The sequence below is a fragment of the Mustela lutreola genome, chromosome 2, assembly GCF_030435805.1.
Source record: "Mustela lutreola isolate mMusLut2 chromosome 2, mMusLut2.pri, whole genome shotgun sequence".
Taxonomy (NCBI): Eukaryota; Metazoa; Chordata; class Mammalia; order Carnivora; family Mustelidae; genus Mustela; species Mustela lutreola.
Genome location: NC_081291.1, coordinates 97,916,544 through 97,939,725, shown reverse-complemented (window position 1 = coordinate 97,939,725; position 23,182 = coordinate 97,916,544). Strand labels below are relative to the sequence as shown.

At 39.1% G+C, this 23,182-nt stretch overlaps 2 protein-coding genes and 1 pseudogene across 4 annotated transcripts in view; 1 reads left to right on the top strand and 2 right to left on the bottom strand.

The window, feature by feature from the left end:
* NCK1 (NCK adaptor protein 1) overlaps nt 1-14,065 on the bottom strand; it is an 82,583-nt gene extending 68,518 nt beyond the window's left edge. Inside the window, exon 1 of one of the 3 annotated variants that reach the window (XM_059162703.1) lies at nt 13,930-14,065. The gene's annotated coding sequence lies outside the window, so the exon portion shown is untranslated. Of the gene's footprint in view, nt 1-13,894 lie in introns of all 3 variants that reach the window. The other 2 variants (XM_059162700.1, XM_059162701.1) reach the window with 2 other exon arrangements.
* LOC131825564 (vacuolar protein sorting-associated protein 8 homolog) lies at nt 817-1,579 on the top strand (annotated as a pseudogene).
* A 2,534-nt stretch (nt 14,066-16,599) lies between the features above and the next one.
* Nucleotides 16,600-23,182, bottom strand: part of SLC35G2 (solute carrier family 35 member G2) — a 43,799-nt gene continuing 37,216 nt past the window's right edge. The window contains exon 2 of the mRNA XM_059162698.1: nt 16,600-21,082. Coding sequence (XP_059018681.1) covers nt 19,826-21,064 — 1,239 coding nt within the window. The 5' untranslated portion in view covers nt 21,065-21,082 and the 3' untranslated portion in view covers nt 16,600-19,825. The remainder of the gene's footprint in view (nt 21,083-23,182) is intronic.

The window sequence follows — 23,182 nt, the reverse complement described above, 5'->3', positions numbered from 1 at the left end:
AGAGAGAGAGAGGGAAGCAGGCTCCCTGCTGAGCAGAGAGCCCAATGTGGGGCTCGATCCCAGGACCCTGAGACCATGACCTGAGCTAAAGGCAGAGGCTTTAACCCACTGAGCCACCCAGGTATTCTTTGTATTAAATTCTGTTATAATAGGTGGTATGATCTCCATTTTCCTGACTAGTCCCAGATTTGAGAGTATGCACTTATTTTCATCCATTTTCCTGAGTACCCAAGGGCCTCTCAATCTGCAAAATGATGTTCTTCAACCCTGTGGACTTTTCTTGTTTCACTAATATTTCTTCTTCACTCTTCTCTGTTCTCACTGGCACGTCTCTTAGATGAAGCTGACCTCACAAACTGACCTTTTATCTTTTTATAGCCTGTTTCCATATTCTCCTCTACTTCAATTTCCTTTCTTCTATGGGGTGTTTTTCCTTACTATTATGCTCTAGTTTTCAAAAATTCTTTTTTATTCTGAAAAAAAAATTTTTTTTGGTCTCTTGTATGAAAAGCTTTCCTCATGAACCCTGGCGATCCTTGATTATCTGCTCATATTTAAAAGTAGGGCCCTAGGGGCAGCCTCACTGGCTCAGTTGGTACAGCATGTTACTTCTGATCTCAGGGTGATGAGTTCGAGCCCCACATTTGGCACAGAGATTACTTAAAACAAATAAAATAAAAGGCCCTGGGCTAGAACGGCTGCAAGCACAGAGATCATCATTCAGGTCATCAAGATCTAAGGCCAAAAATAAAAACAAACAAACAAAAAAAAACAAAAAACAAAAACTTGCTTGGACTGAATTACAATTATTAAAATATGGAAAATGAACCAGACCACAAAAATGTGCAACAGATCCTCTGTGCCAAGACTGCTGAAGAAGAGCTGAATACATCTTTCTTTCAATCTTGAAGCTTTGCTTTCAAAATTCTCTTACACAGATCTGGACAAGAAACTAGAGTTCAAAATGATCTGACTGATGACAAGGAGTTTGATATTCCTCAAGGTGATACTCCTCCAACACTGGCAAGTATACTCAAACTGATGATGAAGAGGAGTCTTTTGTTCTTGAGGATCCTACACTGTTAAAAATTGATACTATTGACTCTCACTTCTATGATATTTTGTCTGTGCCAAGTTCAGATAGTGGAGACTGCACCAACTTAAAAAGGAAGAAAATACCAGATCCTTTTTCACCCCTTCAATCAGTTAGATGACATTCACTTTTGAAGAAATTTCTGACCAGAGAGTGTCTGCAGCTGACAAACTGGATGCTGGCCTGCCTGCTGCAATTGCAGTGTCCCATCTATAACAAGGGGTATATCTCCTGGATTGGCTTTAATATATGATCAGAATCAAGCTTTGCAATTTTCTGAGGAACACTAGTGTTGGAGGTCAGTATGGAACCACCTCTGCCTTCAGTATCAACAATGACTACTCAAGACTTCTCTGTGGCTTTGCTAAAGGACATATCATGAAGTGGGATTTGGCCAGTGGAAAAATTCTAAGATCAGTAAGAGATGCTCATCCTCCAAGAATAGCATATTGCACGTTAAGTTTACAGATGATACAACTCTTATAATTCACAATGACAGCAGAGGCTGTGTTTTTGAACTGACATTTAAAGATTTATTATTATTATCTGAAAGAGAGAGCAGGAAAGGAGGGAGGGGCAGAAGGAGAGGTAGAACCAGACTCCCAGCTGAGCAGGGAGCCCAACTCAGGGCTCCATCTTAGAACTCCGGGATCATGATGGGAGCCGAAGGCAGACGCTTAACAGAACTGAGCCACCCTAGTGCCCTTTGAACTGACATTTAAGAGAGAGATGGGAGTGAGAACATGAGAATCTAGGGTCTGTTCAGTGGTTCCAAGGGTGAAGTTTGCTGTATTGAGCCTCTCCATTCAAGCCTAAGTTGAGAGACCATCCCATCATACAGTTAGACCATCCCATCATACAGTTTTCCTTGGTCATGGCATTCTTAACAAAGATACTGGTCACTGGATTGAACAATCCTTGAAAATGGAGATGATTTTTCGCTATGGACAGATTCTCCCAGTGTTCCACTGCCAGCCTGGCACTTTGTGGTAGTGCTTAATTATGTGAATCCCATACCTGACTTCTGCAGAGATGTCATCTGCTACTGGTTAAAAGATGAATCTGAAGCAATACATATTACTTATCAACAATAGCATCTTCACCTATACTATGACCTCATCAACTTTACTTGGATAAACTCATGTACAGTTGCGCTCTTGGACAGTGTGAACAAGTTGCACGTGATTGATCAGCAGGATCAACTGATCCTCGATTGATCAACTGATTGAGGAACTGGAAAGAGTGGAGATCTCAGAAGTTCAGGTGGTCTGTAACAGCAGCCATTTCAAATCACTAGCCACTGGAGGAAATGTTAGCTAGGCACTGCCTTTGGTTGGAGAGGTTTATCAATCCACTAGCAGTTATGGTTCTCAAATCTTTTATTTAGGGACAATATCCATTTATGTGATAATGCTGAGAAGCTGGTAAGAGAGTGATCATCTCCTGAAATAAGACTGTCTTACAGAAGCCTTGGCTCTTGCATGGTCTTTCCATGAAGGAAAAGCAAAAGCAGTAGCGGGATTATCAGGGGATGCCAGTAAGCAAAGACTGTGGTTACAGACCAGATGGTAGAAATCCTATTACAGTATGCAGATCAAGCTCTAAAAAAGTGTCTAGACCAGTGAAAAATCCAAGTGATGGAGCAGCATTTTAGGATAGGGTGCTGTCATAGTTTATTACTCCCTGCTACAACAAAAGAATCTTTTATTTAGCTGGATGTAAGACGAACTGAGAATTCAGTGGCCAAAGGAGTGTTTCTGGAGTGCCCTGAGCCATGCATTGTAAATGGTAAGTTGGTGGGGATGACCCCCAGGTAACGAAAGACCTGACTGTTAATGTCCAAGATATAAAGTTAATGGAAAATGTGGAAGTCCTCATTGAATATATGGATACCATCAGCCTAGATATTCAGCAAGTAAATTTATAAAAAATTTACTAATATACAGAATATCATTTCTTTTTTTTTTTTAAGGTTTTGTTTATTCATTTGACAGACAGAGATCACAAGTAGGCAGAGAGGCAGGCAGAGAGAGAGGAAGGGAAGCAGGCTCCCCACTAAGCAGAGAGCCCAACATGGGGCTCGATCCCAAGACCCTGAGATCATGACCTGAGCCGAAGGCAGAGGTTTAACCCACTGAGCCACCCAAGCACCCCAGAATATCATTTCTTTGATAATACTTAGCTGATTGCGCCTCACTTGCCTTCTATCCACCCCAATTATTTACTGAACACTTTTGGTAAGATGTCTCTTAAACCTTAAGCTGACTCCAAAAATCTCTAAATTAGAAAACGAGATGAAGCATATGAACCTATTTTTTTTAAGTGAGCATGAGTCTGTATACTCACAGAAACAATTCTGGAATATACATACCAAAAAATAACAGTGATAAATACTAAGACAAGTTACCATTCAGAGGAATGGAAGATAATTATACAAGAAATCTGTGATGAGACTGCTCATACAATTAAGAGTAAACATAACTTAGTATTTTGGTAGCCAAAACTTTAAGAAAAAATAAATATATTTATTTTTTCCTGTAACAATGTAATCCTGTTTCTCCCACTCTGACATGTGGCTTAAATTAATTCTCCCTCTCATTTGAGGTATCAGGTAGAAAAATAAAATTTTACATAAATCTGTATATACGTATAAACACACACACTTATACACATGTTTATTACTGCCTAAAACAGCTTTTTGCCTAGAACCAAAATTATTCTGCCAGTTATGATTTATAAATCTTCTAAACTACAGAGAAGGCTGATGAAAATGACTCATTTAAAATAAGACTTGAGGGAAGCCTGGGTGGCTCAGTTGGTTAAGCAGCTGCCTTCAGCTCAGGTCATGATCCCAGCGTCCTGGGATTGAGTCCCACATCGGGCTCCTTGCTCCGCAGGGAGCCTGCTTCTTCCTCTGACTCTGCCTTCCACTCTGTCTGCCTGTGCTCGCTTTCGCTTGCGCTCTCTCTCTGACAAATAAATAAATAAAATCTTTAAAAAAAAAAAAAATATATACAACTTGAGGGGCACCTGGGTGGTTCAGTGGGTTAAAGCCTCTGCCTTCGGCTCAGGTCATGATCTCAGGGTCCTGGGATGAAGCCCCTCATAGGGCTCTCTGCTCCATGGGGAACCTGCACCCCTCCCCTGTCTGCCTCTCTGCCTACTTGTGATCTCTGTCTGTCAAATAAATAAATAAAATCTTTAAAAATAAAATAAAATAAAATAAAATAGGACTTGAACCTACTGTCAATATAACAACTGCCCCTTTCCCCATTCTTTACAGTATACATGCCTAAGCTCTGCACTTACATGACAAGACAAAAAACAATGCATCCGTGTGTGTGTGTGTGTGTGTGTGTGTAGTATGTTCCATTACTTGTTTCTTCAACATTTTGTTTATCCTACTCTTGGAGATTTTACATTAAAAATCTCCTATCTCTGGGCGCCTGGGTGGCTCAGTGGGTTAAGCCGCTGCCTTCGGCTCAGGTCATGATCTCAGGGTCCTGGGATCGAGTCCCGCATCGGGCTCTCTGCTCAGCAGGGAGCCTGCTTCCCTCTCTCTCTCTGGCTGCCTCTCCGTCTACTTGTGATTTCTCTCTGTCAAATTAATAAATAAAATCTTTAAAAAAAAAAAAAAAAAAATCTCCTATCTCTGATAATTGAGTATAATCTATCAATTCTTAGTCATAACTTCACAATATGCACTAGACTAAATCAAAACAAAGAGCTTCAGGGGTGCCTGGGTGGCTTAGTCAGTTAAGCATCTATCTGTCTTTGGCAGAGATTATGATCCTGGAGTACAGGCATCAAGCTCTGCATCGGGCTCTCAAGTCCGCTTCTCATTCTGCCCTCTCTCAAATAAATAAATAAAATCTTAAAAAAAAAAAAAAAAGCTTCCGGAAGTTCCAAGATTATAAACTGAAGCTTGAGTGGGAGTAAAGTTGTAGTCCAGAAACAGCCTTATTAAAGGAAATCAGAAACTTTATATTACAAGGACAGGGTAAGGCAACTTTTTCTCTAAAGGGCCAGATAATAAATATCTTGGACTTTGTAGGCCACATACAGTCTCTCTGTCGCATATTCTTCTTTTCTTACAAACCTTCAAAAATGCAAATCATTCTTGGCTTAAGACAGTACAAATACTGGTTAGGCAGTACAAATAAAGTTTTTGAGAGGTTCCAATTAGTGGATTTAACACTACAGGTTTTTGTTTTTGTTTTTAAGGAAATTAACACAGTAGGCAAAATATACAGGAAAGCAAGCAATAATAACTAATTTCTTCAACCTAAAAAGACAGTTGGACAATGGGTTACTACCTCAGTGAATTCCAAAAAGGTAAAGCCTAACCCAGGAGTTGAAAAACCCAATTTATACCTTGGAATTCTCAAAAGAGTCAGGAACTGGCAGCACCGGCTACCGCTACAACTGAGAAAAGAGGGGATTAAATAGGGAAGAATGGGTGAAAGCTAAGAAGTGGTTAAATCCTTAGACGTTTCCTCCCCAAATCTACCTGATGGTTGACTACATAACTCTGAACTGGGGTCACCAGATACAACTAAAAATCTGTGTACCTTATCAAAAGTGGGGAATGAGAAATTCAGTCACACACACACACACACACATGAAGGGGGGGCAGTCAAACCTTCAGCCCTCAAGAAGATTGTGTTTTCCCTCAAGAGGAAATACCTCCCGGACATCAGGATTTTGTTTTGGGTTTTTGTTTTTGTTTTTAAAAAGGGCTCACTTGGACCACCATGCAATGAAGTTCCAAGTCTTTAAGACCCCATCAATTCAAGCTTTCAATCTGATGACTGAAATTATCTCAAGATAACATCCAAGAATTACTGACACCTGAAGCAAGCCTCCAACATAAAAGTTAGAAACCAATTTAAAAAGAGTCTCCAAGAAAAAACAAAGGCAAATGTCCTCAGAAATCAGATTAGAAAATGTATCCATGAAACTAGCAAAGGATACTCTCTATAAAAAATAATTTTTAAAGAACAAAGAGTTCTTGGGAAATCAAAATCTTGCTGGCAAAAATGAAAATTTCAGCAGAAGGCTTAGGAAATAAAAGTTAATGAAACCTCTCATATAATACAGAGCAAAAAGACTAGGAGATGAAAAATTAAGGAAAAAAAAAAACACCAAAGGACTAGTCTGAGACACAAACAGAACTAGCAGAAATAACATAAAATTTTCAGAAAGAAACAAAAGGAAGGAGAAGAAATTATTACTGTAGACTGAATTATGTCTCCTTGTACCCCCCCATTCATGTTGAAGCCCCAACCCTGAAAGTTACTGAATCTGGAGACAGGACTTTAGAAGGTAACTAAGGTTAAATGAGATGTCATAAGGGTGGGGCCCTAATCCAACTGAACCTGTATCCTCATTGGGCGAGGAGGAGAGAGGTAACTCTATCAAGAAAGACTTCGTGGGGCGCCTGGGTGGCTTAGTTGGTTAAGGGGCTATCTTCCTGGGATCAAGCCCTGCATCAGGCTCCCTGCTCAGCAGAGAGCCTGCCTGCTTCTCCCTCTACCTCTACCTACTTGTGTTCTCTCTCTCTCTGTCAAATAAATAAATAAAATCTTAAAATAAAAAATAAATTATTTAAAAAAAAAAAAAAAAGGCTCTGTAAGGACACAGTAAAAAAGAAAAAAAAAACAGCTGTCTATATAAGCCAAGAAGAGATCTCATACAGAACCAACGTTGATAGCACCTTGAACTTGGACTTCTTAGCATTCAGAACTGTCAGAAAATAAACTTCTGTTGTTTAAACCACCTAGCCTGTGGTATTTTGTTACAGCAGCCCTAGCAGATTACTACTACAGCCATCAACAAAATAATTTAAGAAAATTTCCCAGAACTGACTAACATAATTTTGCAGGTCTGAAGTGCACAATGAGTATCCAGGAAAACACCCAAGAACAGATCAGGCCAAGTCACACCATCATGAAATTTCAGAATACAAAAGATACAAAATCTCAAAAAAAAAAAAAAAATATTAGGATCAGGAATCAGAAGGTTTTCAAAATTCTCAAAAGGATCACAAGCCAGAAAACAATGAAGAGATGCCTTCAGAATTCTGAAAGTAAATTATTTCTAACCTAAAATTTATTACTCAGCAAAATCCCAGGGGAGACAAAAAAAGGGGGGGGGGGCATTTTATTAATAATGCAAGATCTCAAACTTCATAGGATTCTACTATGGGATATGTTCCACCAAATGAGAGGTCAAACTGAAAAAAAAAAAAACTACGTGATTTAACACAGAAGAAAGGCAAGGGGAGTCACTAGTCTTACAATAAGGAAGAAATCCTAGAAAACTGCTATGAATAAGACAGAAAGCTGCTCCCAGTAGGTTCAAAAACTGGTAGACAAGAGTCACTATACTTCCAGGTACACATACCCAAAAGAAAAGACTGTGTATGCCCACTGGAAGACTTGTAAGTAAATGTATACAGCAGCTTTATTCACAACAGCTACAAAACTAGAAACAAACCGAATATTCATTAATGATGAATTTTTTAAAATTGTATATTTCATCCAACAGAAAACTATTATCAGTAAAAAAACACCAACTACTGCTGTACCAACATCATAGGTGAATCTCACAAACACAATATAAGCAAAAGCAGTCACTCACAAGAGTGTATACACTGCATGGTTCCATTAAGTTCAAGAACAGGTAAAAATGATACAGGTCAGAATAGTGATTAACTTTTGGGGATAGGAAATAGTGCTTAAGAGGACACATGAGAGAACTTTCTGGAGCACTGGAAACACTTCCAGATCTGCAAGACTGTACTGAATTCAGGACCAAAAATGAAACTTCAACAAAATATGACTTCATCCGCTACTTTGGTAATTTGGCGGGGGACAGGGAGGGAGGGAGATTTCCTTTCAAGAATAGGCAGGCTATGCATAGGCAATCAAATTCTCAACAGATAAAGGTAGAAAAATATAAAATCTAAATGAGAATGAGATTGGTTTAGGATGGACAGATCCCACAGAGAAATACTGCTGTCATAAAAAAATTGATCTGGGTGATAGGTAGATGGCTACAAATATAAAAACTCATTGAACTATACAATGAAATTTGTGTACTTTGCTATTTTAAAAAATTCAAAGGACACTTTCTCTAACAAGTTTTTAAATAAATCAACGACATTTCAACTGCATCATCCCACAACAGGAATTAATCAAGGGAGAAAAAAAATCTAAGGCTTTATATACAAAGATCTTTATTTCAGAATTATTTTTACTAAGGAAAAAAACACCTGGAAATAATATTTAAATAAATGATTGCCATGCAAAACCTGGATTTTTCTAGTGTGAGAAGAGAAATTATTTGGCCTTTTTTTAATTACCAGCAGCCAAACTTAATATTAATTAACCTAAGGGAACCATCTGCCCAGCAGGAAGGGCAGGTTCATGGGTTCCAAGGCAAAAAAAAAATCTTGGCTAGTGAAGGGAAAAGGAGGAGAAAGGGAAAATAGCAAGAGATAGAAGTAGGCAAAAGCCAAATCTTGCAAGGCCTTATAGGCCTTTTTAAGAATACGGAAGGGTGACTGGCTGGCTCAGTCGTGGAGCACGCAACTCTTTTTCTCAGGGTTATGACTTCAAGCACCACAGTGGGAGGAGATATGACTTAAAAATAAGATCTTAGAAGAAAAAAATATAAAGAAAAGAAATGGGGAAAAAAAACCATGGAAAAATTAAAGTAACTGACTTCCTAGGGCAGAATTCTGGGGGGAAGGGGCTATACACAAAGTATTCTAAATGTTTCTAAAAATAAAAAATGTTCCCATGCAAGAACATTTAGTACCTGGAATTGGTCAAGAACTGCTAAGGGAAATTTTCCAAGTCTTATTTAATTAATAGAAAGTTTTTATGGTAAACATAAATTTTTGTTTTGCTGGGATGCTCAAAAAATACAAGGCATATTAAATTCTTTGTTATATCAATTATCTGAGCTGATCTAAACACAACATGATTTGGAAATACATACTGAAATTTTTGGAAGGCTAATTCTTAAAAAACAACAGAAAAGCTTTTTAGATGCATCCGTTTTTTAAAAACCATATTCTCACTGCTTTATTCCATTGGTCTATTTCAAAAAAAGCAGAAATTATCCATACCATACTTATGTCCAATTCAGTAAGCCTTAAATACAACTTCAGGAATAAAGAATGAGAGAATCAATGTTTCAACAAATATACTAAAGTTTTCAACTAAAAATATCAACAAAAATAAACAAAGTTTATTTTAGCAGATAATTTTATTTAAAACCAAAGGGTAAAACATTCCTTCCAGAAACATTTCATCTGATAATTTTCTGTGCTACCTTACACTATGCAACTCTTACTACGTAAATGTAAAAAAACCCAAAAAAAACAAACAAACAAACAAAAAAAAAACCAAAATCCCAAAAACGAACAAAAAATAACCAAGGCAACCCTATGCTACTGCTGTAACAGCAACTTCACAGTTAAGAGGAAAAATAAATGTCAAGAGCAAATTTATAAAAACTCTGACTTCCCAAAAGAAACAAATGTTTTCAGAATATTTTGCTCAATAAACAGATTGCTCAATAATCAAGTTTCTGACAGATGAACAAGAGGACAAAGTAGCAAAATGCAAAAGTGCTGCTGTTCTAAGAACCTAAAAAAGAAAAAGAACATTTGGCTGGATCATTAAATTCAGTTATGTGATAAACCCTCCAGGTTTCCTCCAAACCACTGAAATGTTCACATCTACTTTGAAAGTACCCAAATATTCAGTCTCTTGGAATTAAGAGTTTCAAACAAACTAAACTCCAGGAGTAAAAATTCTAAGAGATACATTCACCTTTTAAGGAATCATGGACTCAACTACAGAGATGGCAATATGATTTGTTAATGCTGTTAATACATCTAACAAGCAAAGAAAAAGACTTTAAACCCATTTTAATGATTTGAACAATCCAAATCAAGATCCCACTGGCCTCTCACAGAAGTTTTCAATCTATGCAAGATGTAAAGACACAAAATGCAAAGTAATATGAAGCAAACAAAAAAACTATATTCCAAGAGATGAAAAGTAGTACACCTTCTTAGGAAATACACAGGGAAAACTTTTTTTTAAGGAATACACAGACCAGGGCACCTGGGTGGCTCAGTGTAGTTAAGCCTCTGCCTTGTGGGTGGCTCAGTGTAGTTAAGCCTCTGCCTTGGGCTCAGGTCATGATCTCAGGGTCCTGGGATGGAGCCCCGCATCAGGCTCTCTGCTCAGTAGGGAGTCGGCTTCCTCCTCTCTCTCTGCCTGCTTCTCTGCCTACTTGTGATCTCTATCAAATAAATAAATACAATCTTGGGAAAAAAAAAGAAAGAAAGAAAGAAAAAGAACACACAGACCAAGGGGCACCTGGGTGACTCAGTCAGTTAAGCATCTACCTTCGGCTCAAGTCATGATCCTGGAGTTCCAAGATGGAGGCCACACAGGGCTCCCTGCTCAGTGGGGAGTCTCCTTCTCCCTCTGCCCCTCACCCTGCTCGCACTCTCTCTCATTCGTGCCATCTCTCTCAAATAAATGAATAAAATCTTCATATAAAAAAAAAGAATACACAGACCTTGAGTTAGGAAATCAAGGTCTGAGTTTCAGCTCTGCCACCATCATTAGATGTGCGAATTTCCCTGTAGTTATTGTTTCATTTTCCTTACCTATAAAACGAAAGGTTGTAATTCCAACGTTCCCACAATACTGTTCCATGATATTACAAAACAAGTTCACATAAGCTTAAAAAAACCAAAGGAATAATAAGACAGTAAGGGCAATGGGTTCAAAGGAAAGCAACAATACAGAGAACAGAATGATCTGGAAGGCTGTACTGAATTCAGGACCAAAAATGAAACTTCAACAAAATATGACTTCATCCGCTACTTTGGTAATTTGGTGGGGGAAGGGGAGGGAGGGAAATTTCCTTTCAAGAATAGGCAGGCTATGCATAGGCAATCAAATTCTCAACAGATAAAGGTAGAAAAACATAAAATCTAAATGAGAATGAGAGATTGGTTTAGGATGGACAGCTCCCACAGAGAAATAGTGCTGTCATAAAAAAAAAAAAAAATGGGTTTTGAGCAGACTATTAGAAGACTAGGGAATTCTGAGAAGTACTCTGTAGATAACAGGGAGCTATCACTGGTTTCACAGCGGGGAAAGACAATTTTACGATTAAGGCAGAAGGCAGGACATATTGAGTAGGTAGAAAAGGTAGGCAGAAAACCCAATTAAAAGCTAGTGTAAAGTGGGGGGGCACCTAGGTGGCTCAGTGGGTTAAAGGCCCTGCCTTCAGCTCAGGTCATGATCCCAGGGTCCTGGGATCAAGCCCGCATCGGGCTCTCTGCTCAGTGGGAGCCTGCTCCCCGCCCCATCTCTCTCTTTCTGGCTGCCTCTCTGCATACTTGTGATCTCTGCCTGTCAAATAAATTAATTAATTTTAAAAAATCTAGTGTAAAAGAACATATCTCAAAGAAATTTCCAAAAAATGGCTGACAAAAACTAGCCAATATTATATGGATAGAGGATGTCAAAAACAAAACCAAGGTTTGTGTCTCGGTAGCTGCAACTGTAACACTACTGAAACAAAATCTGCCCATGGAATCGTAAAATGAGGATCATCCAGGTAGATAATTAAATAATCTTTAAATATCAGTTGTCTTCCTGAGGCACCTGGGTGGCTCAGTCAGTTGAGCAACTGACTCCAGGGTCATGAGACCCAGCCTAAGCCCCAATCACACTCTGTGCTTAGCAGAGAGTCGCTTGAGATTCTCTCCCTTTCCCTCTCCCTCTACCCCTCCCTTCCCCTCAACCAAGTGAGTAGGCTCACTATTTATCTAAATAAATAAGTTTTTAAAATATCAGTTGTCTTCCTAAAATAGCATACCCAAGTACTTATAAAGAATTTGTTGGGTGCCTGGGTGGCTCAGTGGATTGAGCCTCTGCCTTGACTCAGGTCATGATCTCAGTGTCCTGGGATCAAGCCCCGCATCGGGCTCTCTGCTTGTCAGGGAGCCTGCTTCCTCCTCTCCCTGCCTGCCTCTCTGCCTACTTGTGATCTCTCTGTCAAATAAATAAATAAAATCTTTAAAAAAAAAAAAAAAAGAATTTGTTAAATGCTTAGTGATTTCACGAGTTTCCTCCAACTTACCAACTAAAGAAATCATTTACTGCTCTGATGTACCTAGAGAACATTTAGATTTTTCCATATTATAAAAGTAAGTAAATTGTAAAAGTTATTAAAGTATGATACTATGATAAGAAAAAATGGACTGCATTCTCTATTTATTAAATGGAGTCCTCCTGATGAGTGATTTATAACAATACTTATATTAAATCTACCTTGAACTTTTGGCAATAAAGTTCTCCAAAGTGCAAAATAAAAATAAGCCCAGAGCCATAAAGTACCATTCAGTATCTAACAAAACATCCTGTGTACACTTCAAATTTTATTTACATGGACCCGAAAGCGCTGGTAAAATCCGGACTAAAAGATAATGCATAGAAAAATAAAGTGAACAATTTAAAATTTAATACGTGAACAAGCAGAGCTGAGTCTTGAGCATTTTGTGAACAGGACTTATAGATATTACAGCTATTTTCTCCAGATCACAATTTTCCCAAAAAAGAAAATTACAGAATCTATGATCAAGATGGAATGAAACTACTATTCATCAACCAATCTATATTTCTTGTTCCGTTCAAACTGTGAATGGAAGCTTACTTAAGAACCGAATATAACTGACAATTATCAAACAAAACCTTCTTCTTGGATTATTTTCCTCATTACTTTGTGACCTCGCTGAAGATTAAGATTTTAGAAACTGTGCTTTCCAGGTACTTAGTAAATTGTATAGTTGGTTTTTCATCAATCTACCAAAGTAAGACTTTTAAAAATGAATTACCTCTTGCAATATTTACCCGTTTTGACCAGACACGGAGCTTTTTTGCTTCAACTTCATTCTTTCCTAACTCCAATGTTTTCTTACCAAATCTAACGGGTAGAATTATTTTTCGGTGACCGGCTCATCGTTCGACAATGCCAAGCGCCTATAATGTTACAATTCTCATCCCTAAACAAAATCCAGCTTCCCGAGTTTCTAACGGCAAATTTAACTTTTATGGAAACACCACAAAACGTCACAAAACCAATTACTGAGATTCTTTTTTTTTTTTTTAAACAGGATATATTACACTTAAGTCAAAAGCTCACAGCTGAAGCAACAAGCAATCGTACGAAACTACAGCAGGTCCATATGATTAAAATAACCCAGATTTTAATCTGGGTGGGGGAGGGGCAGAGAGCGCATCCCAATGATGTCCACCCTCAGTACAGGTTACGACCCTCTCCCCTCCTGTAAGGCTCGAGGTGAGCGCGCCCCTTCCATCCTCGACCACGTCCTACCTTCCCCGGCCCGGATTACGCCACAACAGGCAACAGGACTTTTTAGGGAGAAAAAGAACCAGGGGAGCGAGAGCGCCGCACACTCGACCTCCCAGCCTCTAAGGAGCGGCCGGCCTGAGCGAGGTCTGGGGCTGCGGGGCCCGGGGAACTGGCTAGAGGGTCGCGCTGAGCAGCGATGCAAACGCCCAGGCCTGGCCGAGCGGCCTCCCCGCCCCCTCCGGCTCAGCTCAGGGCCGGCAGACGGCGCCTGGGGGGCTAACTTCGCGGGAGAAGAGGAAGCGACGCAGCGAGTGGCAGACTGCGCGGATGCATGGGGAAAGGAAAGGCTGTCTGTGCATCTGCCTACCAGCAGGACCGTCTCACCTTCCTTCTGCCGGGTCCGTGTGGCCCCAGCTCACCTGAGGAAGGGACCGGGAGACCGCCGCGGCCGCCGCGATGGCCCTTACGGCACGAGGCCTCCGTTCAGCCGCCGCGTAGCTCTGGCGAGAGGGGCGGGACGCGCGCGGCCTGCGGGCGGGGCTCCGGCGTCGAGTGGCCGGGAGGTCGTAGGCGGATCCGCGCGGGCAGGAAACCCCCTCCCGGCCCAATCCGATAGGTTCAGTCGCTCCCTTTTCTCCTATCCCTGAAGCGAGAGTTGTCTGCGCCGCGCTCGGATTGGGCCGGCCCGTCTGTCAATCAAGTGCTGTGCTGGGCGTGGAGCAAACTGAGGCTGTTCAGCAGTAAGCTAGCGAAAGGGTTAGATAGTGCTTGGCCTGACCTTACGGTTGCCGTTTTTGCCACTCCGGTTGCTGTGGCGAATTACTTTGGGCCTCCCTCCTCAGCGCCACATTAGAGACTACACAGCAGAAATTACTGCTTCCCGAGTTCCGCCCCAACGATTCTGGGAGCTTCCTCCAGGTTTCCACACCTGAAGTGGGTCTTGTCAACAGAAGGTTTTTAGGGGCAGAGAGAAAACGAAAAACAAATCAAAAGGCCTGGAAATGGGAACCTGAGAGGAAAAAAAGTAAGATGTATGGTTAATTTGAGCCACAAACCGAAATAAGCTGAGTCTGAGGGTCTTCCCAGTACCGTGGTACGTGAATAACTTCCAGTCTCAGCTGCGATAGTCATGCTGTGAGGAGGAGGACAATGACCTTCGGTGTCAAGTGTGCCCATTCTCAGCCGCCCAGTCACAGCCACCTGCCAGGTCATCAGTCCGTTGGTTCTCCCCACGCCAGTACTGCAGCTCCCCACCTCAAACTGCCTCATGCCTTCTGAGCCATCTCTGTGGCTCCGCTCCGCTTAGGTGTCGCCTCCTCAGGGAAACCTGCTGGGATAGTTACCTTTCGTAGAACACAGGTATTTTCCCCAAACAAGCTGCTGAATTTGTTCTTATCCCTACCTAGATGGTAAACTCATTAAGTCAGGAACCATGTCAGTATTTTCCCTCACTGCTTACTACATAATAAATGATAAGTAAATATTGTTTGAGGCATTAGTACATCTTCCTTTCCCTTCTTTGAATCCTGGCCCTAACATGAAGTCCCAAGGGTCACACTTTTCTGCAATTAACTTCAAAATCATTCATTTGAGTTTTGACGTATGTGGTTTGGTTGCCATTATTGAGGGTCACAACATCAAGCACAAATCACCCTGAACCCCTTCCTGGCTTCAAGTTGGCTCTGGCAAGTAAATCATGAAACTCTGGGCAACAGCTATTGTATGTCTACATCCCATTATTAGCATCCAAAGTGAATAATATAAGTGAAATTCAAATTTATTCTAATAGCCTAAATTCCTTTGTATATTTATCATGGCTACAATAGACTGAGTTGTCCCCTCCCAGAATTCATATGTTGAAGTCCTAACCCCTAATGGGACTGTATTTGAAGATAGGGCCTTTAGGAGTTACCTAGGATTAACTGAGATAAGAGTGGGGGCACCTGGGTGGCTCAGTGGTTGAGTGTCTGCCTTTGGCTCAGGTCGTGATCCCACGGTTCTGGGATCCAGCCTCGCATCAGGCTCTCTACTCCATGGGAAGCCTGCTTCTCCCTCACCCACTCCCCCTGCTGTGTTCCCTCTCTCACTGTGTCTCTCTCTCTGTCGAATAACTAAATAAAAATCTTAAAAAAAAAAAAAAAAAAAGAGTGGGGCCCTAATCTTACAGGATTAGTGTTCCTGTAAAAAAAGAGCGATTTTTCTCTATCTCCACCATGAGAGGACTGAGAAGGGGGCCATGGGCAAGCCTAGAAGAGAGCTCTCAGCTGTAATTCACCAAGCTGACATGCTTATGTGGGACTTCATCTTCTAGACCAGGAGAAATTAAATTTCTGTTATTGGTATTTTGTTATTGGCAACTCAAGCTAATACAATAGTTTTATTTGTTAAGACATCTTATAAAGTTTATGGATTGAAATGCTATTAGATTCTTTTTTTTAAGCTGGAAAAATGATTGTCCAGAGGTGAAAACGGTTCTCCCAAAATCATACAACTGTTAGCAAAACCTGGCTCAGTTCAATTCTGTGTACATATTTAACACGTGATGGGTTGGAGGTGTTAATAAAAATACAACAGGTTCTTGCCATCAGGCACCTTATACCACTGTTGTAAGTGTGGAAAATAAACCCAGAAAAATATGAAGTCATAAGTTTAGATTTTATTTTGTAAGGGAATATGTATTTTGAATGAACCAATGGTCTGAACAGACCCTTTACAAGATTTTCATCTAGATCTCTTAACTACTGTGTGCCACCTATTTAAGCAATAGAAGAAATGAGAGAAAGAACTTCCTTTTAAAAGGGTTTTTAGGGTGCCTGGGTGGCTCAGTGGGTTAAGCTGCTGCCTTCGGCTCAGGTCATGATCTCAGGGTCCTGGGATCGAGTTCCGCATCAGGCTCTCTGCTCAGTGGGGAGCCTGCTTCCCTTCCTCTCTCTCTGCCTGCCTCTCTGCCTACTTGTGATCTCTCTCTGTCAAATAAATAAATAAAATCTTTTTTAAAAAAAAAAGGGGGGGTTAGTTCTGCGTAAACATTTTAGTTTTATTTCTTTAAGTTTCCTTATCACCCATTCTTATCAGGAAATATTTTTAAAAAAGAAAGAAAGAAAGAAAAAAGCTCAAAATACATATGAAAAGGAGAAGGAATTGAAGAAAAAAAAGAAACAGCAATGACACAAGAAAGCATAGGATAGAAAGGTAGCTAGACAAAAGTCATATATGAAATTGCAGGATAGTAACTTAGAAGGAATGGAGTACAAGTTCTTGTGGGGTGGGAGTTGTCCGAGAGACTTCCTTCCATACACCCTGTCTCCCCACTTCCAAATATAAACATGCACATGGCTTCTTCCTCTCTTTTAGCGGAACGCAGACCAAAAATGGGAATCACCCCTGTTAATTAGTGCTGAGTGGACGAGGGACTAGCCAGAATCAGGAGACAATATTATTTAGACCAAAACTTATGACCTATGGACTGGAAATGGGGCTTTGATAGGGATAGCTAATCTGTCTAGGATAAAAATATGCAGGCAGGACTTGGGAAGACAAGGAAGGGGAAAATGAGTCTCCAGGTCTCAAGATCTTTCCCAGGAAATTTGATAGCTTATAGTTAGAAATGATTAGAGAATGATCTGGCTTAGCATCCCTGCCAAGTAGGATTGTTTAGGGCAACAACAACAAAAAAGCCCTACTTACTAATCAACAAGAAGTAACTGATCACAAGCTTGATTGTGAAGTACAGAAATTAGTGGACTCTGGTAACTAAATTTAATTTCTGGACTGAGTATTGTTATGCCTTTATGAGAATTAATTCAACGGAAATTGATTGAGTCCTCTCTGTGGTAGGCACTATAATAGGTGCTAGAAATCTAAAGATTCAGTCTTACCTAAAATGAGCTCAATCCAGTGTCGGAGAACAAGATTTAAATATGTCTATTATTAATATAGTTAACAAGCTATAGATATGTACAGGGAAACATTAAACTACAGGGGAAGTTGTGTGGTCAGGCTAGTCAGGCAAATAAGTAGGCAAAGAAGAGATGGGTTCTCCGCATAGAGTAGCCTGCATTTAAAAAGGTATTACACAACTGAAAAGGTATTACACAATATTGCTAGAGCAGAAGATGACTAGTAAAGTAAGCAATAGCAGGTTATAGAAGTTAAGGATCTTAGTCTTTATCCTATAATGATAAGAAGCCATCAGAGGGCTTTTCTTCAGCACTTTAAAATGTCATTCTGTTTATTTCTGGCCTCCAGTGTTTCTGATGAGAAGCTAGCTGTCTTGCTGTTTTCCTGTATGTCATATGTCCTTTTATAATTGCTGCTTTTAAAGTTTTGTTTCTTTACCTTTATCAGCAGTTGCACTGTTTCTACATGTGGTTTTCTTTCTATTCATGCTGCTTGGGGTTCAGTTATTTCCCTGGATCTGTGGATTACTGGTTCATGTTGTAGTTTCCTTTTATCAAATTTAGAAATCTTCTGGCCAATATTTCTTCAAATATTTTTTTCTGCCCCTTCCCCTCTCTCTCCTTTTCTGAGACTACATTTACACTTAGGCTAGACTTCTTAGTCCTTAGTACAGGTCATTCCAGGCTCTGTTCATTTTTTTTTTTTCAAACCGTTTTCTTTCTGTGCTTCAGTTTGGATAATTTCTTCAATTTGGATAGTTAAGAGCCAGCGTCTGGCAATTCCTGGAAAATCTGAACATTAATATCTTCCCAGAAGCACAAATACCCAATTAATAGCTATGGGCTCTTTGGAGAAAGGTTTAGAGATATATTAGTCAAGAAGGCAGAAATCACAAGATATTACAACAGAAAGAATCTAGTATTGGGTATTGAGGGACTGAAAAAGCAAAAAGGGAGCACTGCAGTAGCCCAGAGATGGTAACTGTAACAGAGCAGCTACCACCCTTAGAGCATGTGAAAAAGAGGGGTCAGGGTTGGACTATAAGGTCTCCAAAGCTCAGTGGAGTGACCCAGCTGAGCTATAGCTCAGATTCCAGAAAGGATGCTGTTTAGCTGGTCCTCCTCCTACTGAGAGGGATATGATGAGGCTGCTAAGGGATGGAGAAGTGCCAAAAGAAGCTCAATGCTGAGATCAGTTGCTGCTGTGGAGCAAAAGGCTATTGCTTATTGCTGGGGTAACAATGACAAACTGCAAACAAATGGAAAGGAAGAAATCCTTTCTCCCCTTATCCTGTCTTCTAGTCTCCCTCTAATGTCCTTTATTGATGGAACCTAATGAGACACCAGCCAGCATAGGAAAAATATAATTTACAGCCTCTGAGCCATAGCATCACAGAGGTAAATACAGAAGAGTGAATTTGAAGTTAAAATAGCTCAGTAATAATAACAGTAGCCTAATAACTATATCAACATTTGTTGTCCTAAATTAGTAAAATTGCCCAAATTAGACACAAATTAATGCTACTTTATATGCTTTTACAACTTTTATGCCTTTTGAAAAGAATTTCAAGTTACCATATTGTATCAAATTTCTGCTGTACCATGATTCCTGTTAGTGTCTTTTTTTCAAGGGTAAGGAGTACCTTTACTACAGCTTACACATGCACTTGCTACAAAATCATAAACAAGGACAGTTTTGAAAAATATCTGTAAAACTGAGGATAAATAGACCTTGTCCCAACATTAAGTCTCCCACCATCAGGTACAAAATGGCCCAGACTAAGTAGAGCTGTCAAGAATCCAGTCTTCTCCCTACTTCCATTATCCTATGCATTACCTAATATAGCCATAGCAAAGATCAATTTTCTGTTTGAAAGTAGGGCAACTACTATGGTCATTGAAAAACCACCTGTTTTCCTTTGTTCCCTCTTTCTTGCCTCAACTTAAGCTCCCTTACCCAATCCAGTCACCTCTAGTTTCTAATGTAAGCAGATGACAAAATAGGGATTGTATTAAGATTTCACCTTACCGTGTACTTTTCACCAATGAAGATTTTTGGCTATTAAAGGATTTTTATTAAACATTTGTATAACATTGGGCATAAACATTTATTTTAGGGCCACAGAAGTTCCATCTGAAAGGGCTCATTTCCTCAAGTATTGTGTTCTTCAGTGATGAGAGTTAACATTCTCCTACCACAATTACTTTTTGTTAATAACCATAGAAACACTGGATTTATGGTGTTTCACATATTTAACATTTGTTTTTTAACATATTAGACTAGAATAAATTTTCTACATCTGCCTATATTGATTTTATATACCACTCTGTCAATTATACAACACGAGACATTTATAGGTAAATATTAAAATGGCAGTGTACCTATTAATAACTTAACAAAATAATAATCAAGTATTCATTTGATGGGAGAGTCTAGTATTTCCTGATAATCCTGCCTTCTTAAATTTCTCCAATAAAGCTTATAACCAGCAAGGACAAAAACACTAATCATAATGATTACCCCTCCAAAAACATCATAGACACTAGGAAATATGTGTAACACTAGAAGCTGTAAGACCATAGCTACTACAATCTCCAGGTGTTGTACTGTGCTGACCAAAGCTGGATGGAATTTGTCCAAAGCATAATAAACTCCTAAGAATGCTGCAGTGGAACAGACGCATATGGCAATGAGATAACTCCAGGTTTCTCCATCTAATGGGATGATGGGTTCTTGAAGAACAAACATAGTAGATATTCCCCAGATTGTCCCAGTCCAACCAAAGGTAAACAGTGCAGTCCACATGCTAATCTTCTCCTTAATAGATCTGTATACTATCATAGAAAGAGCAGTGGTCAGTCCGGCCATCACGGTCATAGTGTACCCAAAGGCTTCTTTCCAGGCATTTAACAAAGAATTGTCTTCATCGACAATGTTGGGGATCATGACAAGACAAACACCTAAGATGCTGCAAACAACTGTAGCCATGTCAACATAAGCCATTTTCTCATCTATAAGTAAGAAAGCCAGAATGGCACTGAAGACTGTGGTTGTGGCTCTCCACATAGTGGTCCCATTGCTGGGAGGAACTATTGAAAATGATGTATAAGCACAGGTGATAGAGATGACATTGCATACACCATAAAAGAAGAGTCGTAATCTGTATCCACTGGGTCCAAAGGGGGCCTCCTGGTAGTAACACACGACTAACACAGATAAGACCTGCAAGACAGAACGGATAAAAATCAGCTCTAGAGATGGAACTTTAGAACGATCAGAAACAAGCCTGGTGATCAGAGCTACACATCCATGAGCCAGAGCAGATCCAAATAGCACTATCCACATTTTTCTGGATTGAAAAATATTTTTTTCTGCAAAGCTCTGGAATTGTCCAGTATCATTAGTCATTGGGTCTTCTGTTGGCGGAGGTCGAGTATCCATGGTTCCAAAGAAAGTTCTTCCTTTTCTTTTCATTTCACTCAGCAGGTCTTTCTTTGGATTTTCTTCCATAAGATTTCCATAGTCTTCATTGATTTCTTCATATCCATCATCCCCAGGCTGGGGATAATGGGAAGTATATTTCACCATCACTGTGTTGGGATGTATTTTCACCCGCTTTTTAACTGGATATTTTTTGGAGGGAGAAGTATCCATTTCTTCAGATAATCAATTCTATTTAAGAAAAAAAAAAGACAAGTGTACATATTCAGTTGAAATTTGGTTTTAATTTCTATTATAATAATATGTACCAATTTAATCATAGAGAGTAGAGTAAAAGACTGTAAACATTTTTAAATTTTTTAAAAATTTTAAAAATTTTATTTTAAATTAAAAAATTATTTTAAAAACTACATTTTTCAGTCTCATCTTTTTTTTTTAAAGATTTATTTATTTATTTGACAGATAGAAATCATAAGGAGGCAGAGAGGCAGGCAGAGAGAGAGGAGGAAGCAGGCTCCCCACTGAGCAGAGAGCCCAACATGGGGCTCAATCCCAGGACCCTGAGATCATGACCTGAGCCGAAGGCAGAGGCTTTAACCCACTGAACCACCCAGGCGCCCCTTTCAGCCTCATCTTATGCTTGCCCCTATTTCTTGCTTGGCTTATTCTTTGTCTCATTCAGCTCTGTTACTTATCTTTGCACCACAAACAACTGAGATTTTTCATTCCTACCTGCTTCCCCACTCACACAATAAGAAAAACACAGAAAAGTAAATAACAACTTAGATAAAACCTTTACTTTTCATTGTGTCTTCTCTCTATAATATCAATTTTAAATAGATAAGTCCAAAGTTTTTTGTATAATTTGTGTATAATATCACAATTAGCTCTGCAGAACAAATTATATTCTTTTTAACATTTATTCTGTACTCCTCATACATATTCAGATATATAGATAGATCAAAATTAGAAAATCAGTAAAATGGATTTAGTGACAGTCATGCATTGTTGTTGTGTAATACCTTTCTGATAAGCAATTGGTCAATATACATTAAGATTTTAACTGAAACTACCCTTTAATTTAGCAATATCAATTCTAAGATTTTATCCTAAAGATATTACTTATGTGTTTAAAAAAAGAGAAAAAATAATATGCTTTTACATATGCTTGTATAACATAAGGAAATTATGGAAAGATACAAAATAAACTAATAATTGTTAGCGTGGAACAGGGAATAAGAGTGGAAGAAAACATGCAATATACATTTTTGCATTTTAATTTTAGAATCATAATATTGTTCAAAACATTAAATTACAAACTAAAATAAGATGTTCATATATTAAGAAAAAGAGCATACAAAAAACTGTAGAAAAAAATGCTTGAGTAGGAGGGTTCACTATAGCTTATCACAATGACCCTGTGTACAATGTAATACTATGCTATACACCCATTAAAAATGATGATGCAGCTATGGTGAGTGCTGTGATGTGTGTAAGCCTGACGATTCACAAATCTGTCCCCTGGGGCTAATAATACATTATATGTTAATAAAAAAAATGATGATGCAGATCTTTATTGACACAGAAATGTGCATGACATTTTGTTAAGTGGGAAAAAAACTTGTACGGATTAAATAAAATAATGCATATAAAGAATTTGCCACAGTGCTGGCATATTGTGAACTCTCAGTAAATGTTAAGAAGAATTCAGCTTCCTTTCTTTCACCTTTCACCTTTCTTGAAACACTGGGTATCTTCTACATTGTTACCAAAACTTGTATTTGTTCACTCAGTTCTCTTTCCTGTTCGTTCCTTTTTTCTAAGAACAATTTCTTTGATTTCTCCCCTCCCCTATGAAGGAAAAAATAAATAAATAAACCTTTTTTTTTTTTTTTTTTTTGGTCCTTATGACATCCTCCCTGTCCTTGCCAAAAACTCAACAGTTCCAGGATTTTAAACCATGGTCTAGAAATCAAATCCTATTTTGTTCTTTGACACTATCTGTTTGATTACTCTTTACTCTTTTTTCTTCTAAATGACACTATCTTCAGGTGGAAGAAATAATTTTTAAAAAACACCACCTGTGCCTCCAAATTCTTCATTTTCCTAACCTAGACCTCCCACTTGGCAGTTCTTCCTACATATTACTCTCAAGCTAATCTGATGTTCTTTTATTCCAATTTATATCAAATTGTGACCTCAGCCTCAGTAATCCCAAATTGGATAATTTTGGTCTTCCAAACAGATTTTCTTTCCCAAATTTAGAGTGATTTTCTCCATGATACCTCACTGAATTTATGTTTGCAATACCACCTCCAGTTCCCCTAAGGT